This window comes from Lontra canadensis, unplaced genomic scaffold (assembly GCF_010015895.1).
Source record: "Lontra canadensis isolate GAN:19392208 unplaced genomic scaffold, GSC_riverotter_1.0 scaffold41, whole genome shotgun sequence".
NCBI lineage: Eukaryota > Metazoa > Chordata > Mammalia > Carnivora > Mustelidae > Lontra > Lontra canadensis.
Window position 1 is genome coordinate 10,808,580 of NW_022631035.1, and position 11,163 is coordinate 10,819,742.

At 35.6% G+C, this 11,163-nt stretch overlaps 1 protein-coding gene across 2 annotated transcripts in view; it reads left to right on the forward strand.

The window, feature by feature from the left end:
• Nucleotides 1–11,163, forward strand: part of ABCA6 (ATP binding cassette subfamily A member 6) — a 59,805-nt gene that overhangs the window by 21,378 nt on the left and 27,264 nt on the right. For both annotated transcript variants that reach the window (XM_032870754.1, XM_032870755.1), the window contains exons 12-20: nucleotides 1,734–1,844; nucleotides 2,231–2,406; nucleotides 2,612–2,731; nucleotides 2,972–3,110; nucleotides 3,886–3,976; nucleotides 5,097–5,236; nucleotides 8,484–8,600; nucleotides 9,612–9,792; nucleotides 10,159–10,325. In XM_032870754.1, coding sequence (XP_032726645.1) covers nucleotides 1,734–1,844; nucleotides 2,231–2,406; nucleotides 2,612–2,731; nucleotides 2,972–3,110; nucleotides 3,886–3,976; nucleotides 5,097–5,236; nucleotides 8,484–8,600; nucleotides 9,612–9,792; nucleotides 10,159–10,325 — 1,242 coding nt within the window. The remainder of the gene's footprint in view (nucleotides 1–1,733; nucleotides 1,845–2,230; nucleotides 2,407–2,611; nucleotides 2,732–2,971; nucleotides 3,111–3,885; nucleotides 3,977–5,096; nucleotides 5,237–8,483; nucleotides 8,601–9,611; nucleotides 9,793–10,158; nucleotides 10,326–11,163) is intronic.

Genomic DNA, 11,163 nt, shown 5'->3' on the forward strand with positions numbered 1-11,163 from the left:
TCATTTCCCTTCAAGCTTACAAAAATTTATATACTTGTGGGAATAGCAATAATTAAAAATAACAACAATAATAATACCAACAAACACTTTAAGTTTATTGAGTTCTTAGTGTGTTCTGGCAACTATGATAAGTGATTTTTTTCATTTAATCCTATGAGATACATAGTATCTCTCCCATTTTGCAGATGAAGAAGCTGAGGGTTATATTTATTTTTTTCTGATTAATATAGATTAGTTCCAAGATAGATATCATCAGTTTTCTCTCACCCTGGAAAACACCATTTTTTTTCCATTTAAAAACAGTAAATATAAAATTTACTGATGTGTTTATTTAGTTATCCCAATATTATTTGTTAATTAATTCATCTTTTTGATAAATTTAAAAGACTCTTTCATTTATCTTTATTTTTTATGTTTACTTTGCTCCATCTTGGGCTTCTTATGCCTTCCATCAGTCAGTGTATTCTGGAGTAGTAACATTATTTTAATTATGATATTTATTCCACTGGTTACTGTATTACTAACATATTATTTTAATTATAATAGTTCTCCAAAATTTTTTTAAAGATTTTATTTATTTGAGAGAGAGAGAGTGAGCAAGTGAGAAGGGGGTCAGAGGGAAAGGGAAAAGCAGACTCCCCGCTGAGCAGGGAGCCCAACTCAGGGCTTGATCCCAGGTCTGTAGGATCATGACCTCAGCTGAAGGCAGATGTCCAACCAACTGAGCCACCCAGGCTCCCACTTCTCCAACATATTTTAATACCACGTAGTCAAGAGTAGTATCTTGCTATTCTTTAACTTTTTGTAATTATTTGAACTTATTTTTCTAATTTTTTAAAGATTATTTTAGTCAAATTATAAGTGAAAGTTTTAATGGATTGGATTACAGTAGGAAAAATTTTCTCTTTAAATGTAATTATTATTACCAGCACTTTAATAGCTGAGTAAAGTGAACTTTGCAGTGTTTAGTTTATCCAAGATCACCCAGTTAGAAAATGGATGAACTGGAATTCATCCCAGTTGTTAATTAATTTCAATAATGTTTGAAAGTAGGTCACATAATTTAATTGAAGGAACCTGATCTCTCAGATATAACGTATTATAAAATTCTTAAGAATTTCATCCAACAACTTTTCATAACAGAGTTTGGTTTTCACTTGATGGTAAACAAAACAAAAAATAATAAAGGATTTTTTATAGATAAATAATTTTTATTTAGATAAATAATTTTTTCTACTGCCCTGTAAAGGCAAAATGTTTGTAATAAAAGAATAGAACATTTATAACAGGTGAAAATATACATTTTTGGTGAATATATTTTAAAAGGTAATTAATGCCATGAAAAATGTTCATCATTTAACATTTGAAAATGTAAGCTAGGAAAGAAAGAGTATGATAAAAATCCATATACATATATATTTACATGTATATATATATTACATGTATATACATATATATTACATGTTCATATATGCAAACCTGTATACACTGGAAGTAAGTGTATTAAATGTTAATACTTGAAATTACAGTTAAGTTTATCTTCTTAAGTGGTTGTATTTATTTCAGAAATATTCTACAATAACTATTACATTTTTAGCAGCCAGCAAAATATTGGATATTATATGTTTTAAGCTTGAGAATATATAGCGAAATAAATTTTTTGTTCTGCTTTTGGAACCAGCTCTTTCTAATGCCCTCTTATTTATAATGTTAACATTTTATTTTAAAAACAGACTTGCTCTTTGACATATATGAAGGTCAAATCACAGCAATTCTGGGTCATAGCGGAGCTGGCAAATCTTCATTGCTAAACATCCTTAATGGGTTGTCTGTTCCTACAGAAGGTGAGCAAAAAGAAATTTCTCAAAGGCAAGGTGTCTAGAGGTCATGTGTTGCCTTTCTTATTTTAAGGTGAAAGTGCTTAAGAGAAAATAATGTTTCTTTATCTAATATCGTTTACCAGACTATAGAATTTTGACTGTACTTTATATTTCACAAATTTTTATGAAAATCATTAGCCTTATCCCATTGCTATGTGATATTCCAGAGAAAATATATGCTACCCTGAACGTAGATATGTTAAGATTTATTCATAGTTGTTAATAAATGGTGAAGTCATTATTTTAGATATTTGTGAATATATGCCAATATTTTCCTGAATAAGATCTCTAAGTATTAATAAAATGTATTATCTTGCCCATGTTAAATTATTCTCAACTTGTATTTTTAGGATCAGTTATCATCTATAATAAAAATCTCTCTGAAATGCAAGACTTGGAGGAAATCAGAAAGATAACTGGTGTTTGTCCTCAATTCAATGTTCAATTTGACATACTCACTGTGAAGGAAAACCTCAGGCTGTTTGCTAAAATAAAAGGGATTCAGCCACAGGAGGTGGAACAAGAGGTAAATGCTCATGCTTAGATTAATAAGCTAAATTTGCCAAGTTAAATCATGACCTAATCAGAATTTGCCTTAGTGATTTACCTGCCCTGTTATGAATACAACTTTGGCAGTGAGGTCCTTTAATAACTACCTGGTGTAACAGATAGTTAAAATTGTATCGTATGAATCGCCTTGGATTTTAAGCTTTGTGTATTTTCTTGCATAGGTACAAAGAATTTTATTAGAATTGAACATACAAAACATTCAGGATAACCTTGCTAAACATTTAAGTGAAGGACAGAAAAGAAAGCTGACTTTTGGGATTGCCATTTTAGGAGATCCTCAAGTAAGTGAGATTCTGCATGCTTTGGAATACAGAGTGATTAGTAAAACATCAAGCTCTTCTTTTAACCTGAAACGTGGTAGAGATTTCATTTCAATGCATCAAGAGAGAATCTGCTGTAAAACTACAGATATAAGTATATCGGACCTAAATGGCTGGATAGTTACCATTTGTTATCCATGCTGCCCTGTGGGAAGAGTCAATGTGAGAAAGCTACATTTTATACATTATCATCCTCTGTAGATTTTGCTATTAGATGAACCAACTGCTGGGTTGGATCCCTTTTCAAGGCATCGAGTGTGGAGTTTCCTCAAGGAACACAAAGCAGGCCGTGTAATCCTCTTGAGTACCAATCTCATGGACGAAGCTGACATCCTGGCTGGTAATTATTGGTTTTATCTCAGTTTTGTAATAAAGAAATTGGGAAATGTGTATTTCTAAAATAAGCACTGTGTTCCCATGACTTTCATGTGTCTTTCATTTCAAAGCAGTCTGGGGAATGGCAAGTCTAATCCCCCTCTAGAATTCCTCACTGGCTGTACATTTGCTGGATTATAGCCGCTAATAAAAAATTATAGGGTTTTATTTTTTAGCTTTCAATTAATTTAAGCATTGAAATCAGTATACGGTTGAAAAATAACCACTTATTCTTTAGAATATGGAGTGGAAGATGTGGCAATGTAATTTCTGTGTTTTGGTTTTTTTTTTTCAAGAAATTTTGGAGGGCACAGAAATAGACTGGAACTCATAAGCTTATTTTAAATGCATCAGTTTTAATGTGTGTTTCAAAAATTTTAATGTATGTTAGATACATTTATTTTCTTTTTTCCTTTTTTTTTTTTTAAAGATTTTAGTTATTTATTTGACAGAGAGAGATCACAAGTAGGCAGAGAGGCAGGCAGAGAGAGAGGAAGGGAAGAAGGCTCCCCACTAAGCAGAGAGCCCGATGCGGGGCTCGATCCCAGGACCCTGAGAGCATGACCTGAGCTGAAGGCAGAGGCTTTAACCCACTGAGCCACCCAGGCACCCCTAGATACATTTATTTTCTATAGAGCACTTCTCTTTTGGAAATCTGAGCATTGACTCCTCACCTATATTTTCTAGAGAGTGAAGAAATGACTACCATCAACTTTTCTTTCTTGCTTCCTTTTAATCAGATAGAAAAGTGATCATGTCCAATGGGAGACTGAAGTGTGCAGGGTCTTCTGTCTTTTTAAAGAGAAGATGGGGTCTTGGATATCACTTAAGGTAAAGACTTTGGGGATGTATGTGTGTGTGTGTACGTGCACACATGTGTGTGTGTGTGTGTATACATATATATGCTTTCTTTTTTAAAAGATTTTATTTGTTTATTTGAGAGAGAGAGAGAGAGAAAGTGCATGAGTGGAGGGTGGCGAGGGGCAGGGGGAGAGGGAGAAGCATGCTCTCGGCTGATCAGGGAGCTGGATGTAGGACTCAATCCCAGGACCCCAGTATCACAACCTGAGTAGAAGGCAGATGCTTAGCCTACTGAGCCACCCAGGCACCCAATGTTTTCAATACTGGAATTTCAAAAAGGCAGACAATTATGAGGGACAGTTGACTTTATGCTTCATCTTTGCCAAACTCTTGGCTAGGGTTTCCCAGATGTTTTTCCTGCCTCCTTGTATCTTTGTTAATGCTAATGACAAGCAGAATGTCCAAGTTCTAAGCCTAGGCTCACAGATCCCAGCAAGTCTACTTCATGGACCACTTTTGCAGGTACCTGCTCTGTGCATCCTCAGTCTCTCTCTTCTTCCCACTGTCCGTCTCCCTCAGCTGATCCATACAGTCTTGTAACATATTTTCATTCTTGCATTGGGCACAAAATCAAATAATTTCAGAGGCTAGTATCAAAAGTAGGAGAGAGTTAAGAGCACTGTAGCTAATAAGAAAGTGTGTGCAGGTGAAAAGTATTTTAAAAAACCCAAACCAAAAACCCTATGGCCAAACAAAATGTGCATATAGGCCAAACTTCCCTATTAGTCACTAATTCCTGATATCCACACAATCTGGTGTAATTACTTTCCCTAAGCAATTTCTTCTGCCTAATGTTCTTGCCTTGCTCTATTTATCTCCCTATTTGAAAGACAGTCTCCCTTCCAGCATGCATGTGTTTGTATATTTGTAGTTGTTCTGAATTTATGCAACTCCTCTGTATAGATCATAAGATTTTCCAAACTGATGGTATTATTATTATTACTTCTGTTGTTGTTGTTATTTACTCATTTTGTTTGTTCCCTAAAGGCAGGTAAAGTAGTACTCAAAGGTTAGGTATTCAATAAAAGCCCTGCTTTTGTAATAGCAGTAGAGAAAATATAAATCAATGATCTTTTCTTTTAAATATTAGCTTGTACAGAAATGAAGTATGTGATCCAGAAAAAATAACATCCTTCATTAATCATTACATCCCTGATGCTAAATTAAAAACAGAAAACAAAGAAAAGCTTGTGTATACTTTGCCCATGGAAAGGACAAATAAATTTCCAGGTAACTGAAATACGATTACGATGGCATGAAATTTGGGAGCAAGTGTTCACCTCATTATTACAGCTTTCATTACTTAATGGATTTGGATTTTGTCTTAGGTTGGGTTCTCTAAAAAGCAGAACTTGAAATGAGGACTTTAGCGCACCTTTTTTTGGTAACTGATACCTAGAAACACCAGGAGGGAATGGGGACATGAGAGTGAGAAGCAAAGGAGGCTACGGGAGTGTGCATTATTGAGCGGATGGTTGCAATATGAAATTGAGATGTAATACCATTGGAGTAAATAAGTGAATAAGTGAGCAAGGGGCTCAGAGTTATGTCACAAGAGCGGTGAGAAAGCTGGGGTATTTATTTGACACTCTCCACCCTTCATTGGTTAAGAGATGCTTTCAGGAGCATTAATCTTCTAACCCAGATGGCTTGTGCTCAATACGAGCTTGGCAAACTTCACAGCTCAGAACAAAATGCCTTCAGGCAGGGCTTAATAAGCAGATTTACTATGTATGAGTATGGAAGGGATGGGTGTGGAGCACAAGGTGTCTGCTATAGGTTCCCTTTTATATTTTAATTGTGTATATATTTATTTTGCAGAAAAAAACCCATAGTTTATTTATTCTACAAAAGTATTCACCATAGGTTCCACGTCTGCTGAGTAGCAGTCCCAACCTAGGATTTGTTTGATAAGTAACTGTACCAGCTAACTCTTTGTACAATGTTTACTATGAGTCAGGCACTGTTCCTAATAGTTTCCTATACATCAATTCATTTAGTCTTACAACCACTCTATGTGGTAGGTGCTATAGTCTTCCCTGCCTCACAAATGAGGAAATATATGTCTTTTTTGTTATAAAAATGTTCTTTTTTATCTAAACATTGGGTTTATTAAAGGTTTAACTCTCTGCAGCCCTAATTTAAAAGAGGCTCATTTGGATGATTCAATCTTATTAAGCAACTACTCAGGGATTCAGATTTAGTCTGACCCCCAAATAAGGCAGCTCTCTGTGCCCTTCAGGAGCTGCAAGATGGTGTTCTCAAATCCATAGGCTATACCGTGTTATTCTCTCCAATGAGCTACAACTAGGCTTCTTTTTTCATTTGGGGAAGGAAAATAATGAGTTATATGTTGATACCACTATAAGAACATGTCCCACCAGAATTCCTGGTGTTAATGTTTTGGTCTATGGCAGTCTCTTTATGCTGACCCTAGACCTCTGCAAGTCCAGTGGCATTCTTACATCCTATCGGAAATATGGAGGGTAATAATCAATGTTTATTGGGAACCTATTATGTAAAACTCATTGCTTGAGACACTAGTGGTATTGAGTTAAATAAGACATCTGAGTCCCTGCCCTCACCAAGGTTACATTCTGTTGGGTGGGGAGAAGTGGACACACACAATAAGCCAAGGTATATTACGATTGTATAATGCATACATTATATGTGTTGTATAATGCATACCTTATACAGAATGTATAATCCTTGTTTAGCAAGGTCATATGGTTTAGAGAGAAAACCAATGTCAGGCTATGGGTTTATATAGAGTGCCAGGAGTACAAAAGAAGAAAACGATCAAAAACATTCCAAGCAGAGGGAGGGGAAGAGATGTCTGGAGTGTAGCGAGTGCAGGAGAAGACTGGCAAGTGGGGATGGGTAAGGTTGTAGGAATAGATAGAGGTTCGAGCATACAGCTTTAGAGGCTGCTGTGTGGTGTTCAATTTTATCTTAAATGCACTGAGAAACCACTGAAAGTCATTAAATGGGGGATTGATGTGATGTGACTCACATTTTCATTTTCTGGCTATAAAAGAGCACTCTGGAGATAGAAGAAGAAGAGTAGATTCTGGGAGACCAGCCATAGGACCATTTCAGACTTACAGGTGAAAGATGAGATCATTGTGCGACCATGGTGCCCACTGAAAGATGGATGAAAAATCCAGAGGGACTTCTAGAATTTTGGCTCAAGTCACCAGGTGGAAGATGGTGTCATTTGTTATAAAATGATGAGAGAGACAGTTGGGTAGGATGGAGAAAGAGGAATTAGTGTTCTGTTTTAGAAACATTTGCTTTGAGATGCTTTTAGACTTCAAAGTGGAGATGTTAAGTGGTTAAGGATACAGTTGGTTATAGGATATTGGAAATCAGAGAATACTCAAAGTGAGGGTTGGATTTGGGAATCTTAACATACAGATGGATTTCATGCAAAGTGATTGGATTTGAATGTATGGAAAGAGAAGGTGAGCCAGGACTGAGCCCTCAGGAGAAAGTAGAGGACGAGTCAGAGAATGGTGGAAATCAAGAGCCCCCCCCCACCCATGAACTTGAAAGAAAAACAAAAGAATATGTTTGTTTTTATTAACTCAAGAGAGACAATGTTTGTAGAAGGACAAAGTTGTCAACAGTTTTGAATGTCCCTGAATGAGAGAGGGAGAAAAAGAGAGAGAGAGAGCTAAAAGAGTTTTTAAAAAGCTCTTGTCCATTGAATTTAGATTGTGGAATCGTTGATGACCTTGAGAAAAACAGTTTCTGTGGAGGGATAGAGATAGCATTTAGATTTGTGGGGGTTCAGTTGAATAGGATGCGACCAATTGAAGGGGATGAAGTAGACAAATCCTTGGGCCATGGGTGCATGTGTGTAGCAGGGGGCCCATTGGAAAGGGAGACTGGGTTTTTGCTTTTTTTGTTACTTGTGTTTGTTTACTGGATTAACTTCTAGAGCATTTTTCCTGCTGTTTGGGATGGCCTGGTACATGTAGGAGAAATTGATGACACAGGCCAGAGAAGGGCAGGAGAGATTAATTTAGAAGGTTCTTGAGGTACCTGATTGGAACAGGATTCAGAACACAAGTCAAAGAGGTAGACTTTGGTGGGAGCAGCTCTAAGTTGTCCACCCATACAGAACCAAAACCCAGAATACGGGTAGAAATTAACATTGATTTGTGTGGAGGTGAGAAGATGATGTTCTTTCTGATTGTTCATCTTTCCTTAAAGAAGTAAGTGTTCTGGAAGTTCATGAGTTGGGAATATAAAATAGAGTATAGATGGTTTGAGGGTAGAGAGGAAAGTTCTGACATTCAATTCAGAGAAGAAGAACATTCTAATAAAATTTTGCTTTTGCTTACTGTGATACTCCAAAGACATGTATTTCCTGAACAATATTCTGGATTACCTTTTAAATAAGTGTTAATTTACTGGGTTTTGTTATCAGTGTGATATTTAAAAATGTATCTGTTCTGGTCTGTTGCCTTAGACCTTTTCAGTGAGCTTGATAAGTGTTCTGGCCAGGGTGTGACGAGTTATGACATTTCCATGTCAACTCTGAATGACGTCTTCATGAAACTGGAAGGAAAATCAACTATTGGACAAGGTAAATGCATTGTATGACTGACAGACAATCAATTTTCAAATAATCATGTATTAATTTGGTATTTTATAATTCTTTATGCATGATTTACACTAAGGAGTGTGAATAATTCCAAATATGACTAATGTTGGGAAAGGTTGTATTGTTTCCTAACATCATTACTAGGACTGAACACAGATCCCTTTTTGGGATATAACAAATTTGTCCTCGCAGACTCTTTGTTTCCTAGTTCAGCAGTTTTCTCCTATCCCCAGATGCTCACTGCTTCTTGGATATTTTGAGGATGTGAAAGGCTCTCAATCAAGGTCATGAAGTCTGAGCAGATATTTCTTATAAAAATTGCTCCTAGCTTGTTAATGTAGAAAATTTCACTAAGGTCATAATGGAGAAAACACTAGGATCATCTCCTGTGTATTTTAATGGGTTGTAATAATAAGGACAATCATTTACAGAGCCTCTACCTGGAAACTTTGATCAATGTGTGGATATAGTGTATTACCTTTCTACAATAATCTTTCCAACAAAAGGCATTGGCACCATTCTATACAGGAGGAAACTAGACACTTAGGTTAAGTGATTGGTCCTAAATCATGCCACTTATAAGTTATGTATTTGGGAATCAGGTACAGGTCTGGTGACTTTAGAGCTAGTAATCATTCGCCCACATTTTGAAATTATCGACAACTTAATAGCTGACATTCAGGCATCAATGATTGACTATTTCTATGAAGAATATTTCTTGAAATCCCTCAGAATATTGTTACATATGGGACCTTTTATGCCTTTTCAAAGGCTAGGCATAACAAGGTCACCCTTTACTGAATTCTTCTTTGGGTATGAAGTTAGTTGTATTTTATCATTGAGTTTATTGAATGTGGAGATTATAAATTTAATTTGTTTCTTATATTGTCTGCTCTGTAACTATCATAAAACAACTTCTAATGTTATGAGAAAGAGAAAACTGTGATGTCCAAGGATGGCATTAATAACGTGTGTGCATGTGTGTGTGTGTAGATTTTGAACAAGCAGAGATAAGAGGCACAGAAAACCTACACGAAATAGAGCCAGCTTGCCCTTCTTTCCCTGAAATGCAGAAGGCTGCGAGTGACATGGGCCTCTGGAAAATGCAGATCCGCGCAATAGCATGGCTCCGTTTCTTAAAGTTAAAGCGTGGAAAGAAAGACCTTTTGATTCTGTGAGTATTAGAGGACTGTGCTTTCGTTAGTGAGTTTCAAGGGAGGGTTCAACCAGAAGAGAATTTAAAATTAGAACATACTACCCAACATTCTTGCCAGAAGATGGGTAAATACAACATCTCATTTTACTAACAGTAGGAATGTTTGGGTGGTAGCATTTAGTTAGCTTTATCAACAGGGCTGCTTAGTTTTCATGGTTTGATCGCCTGGTGTTTATATAGCCTTGCCTTTGGTACTGTGTGGGGTGTGAGGGCCTGATTTTCAAAATTGCAGCACCTATAATTATGGCCGGCATAGACTGTGTAAAGTCTGATGATCAATAAAATTGCTACAGATTAATGTGGTTATTTTCTCTTTATTGGTAGACTCTTGGTATTTGGGATTGCAATGTTCCCTTTGATTGTGGAAAAGATAATTTATGCCCTATTAATTCAAAAGAGTGATTGGGAATTTAAATCTGAACTGTATTTCCTCTCTCCTGGACAACCTCCAGAAGACCCCCGTACCAGCCTGTTGATCATCAATAACACAGGTGAAGAGAAAAACAAAATTGTAATCCAGAAATAAGTTATTTTTATGTAGAGGGAAAAGAAAGCAAATCATATGACAAGAAAATAATGTATTTAGGCTTCATTCATAAAAAATATTAATAGAAAATATTTAAGGAAAATAGGGGAGGTATGGTGTATAGTTCTGATTCTGGAGATGATGGAGATGGTGGGACAAGAGAGAAGGAGCGTGGGTTTCTATATAACCTGGTAAAAGCAGATTTTCCTATCTACCTCACCTCCCTAAGCTTTTATGTGAGAGAGAAGTAAACTTGTATATTGATTGACTGAACCACTCTATTTGAGATCTCCTTGTTACAGCAGCCTAACCTGTTCCATAAATATTACACACAAATAATAGATATAATAATAATAATAATAGATATTATAAATAATATTATATACAAATGTTATATGATTGACATATGAAGAAAAAATTTTTATACCCTATGCCCCTTCAACAGGACCTAGGAAGATTCCTTAGGACAATTTGATACCCATGTTCTTGTTAACCTAAATTAGGGTAGTTGGTTTTGTCTAACTCTTTAATTTTGAAGAAGCACTTGTTTCTGTCTAAGATATAAAACACATGTATATATATATATATACATATAATATATACATATTCATATATACAGACCATTAAATATTCATATACAATTGTGACTCAGGATGATGGATTCTCCTCTTTATACAAAGGTGGTCTTTTAATTTTTGCCTTCATTCTTTTCTATTTGGGTTTTAGAAAGTAAGTTTTATATTATTATATATATAGATATAGATAAATAGATATTATACCTATTTATATATATATATAAATAG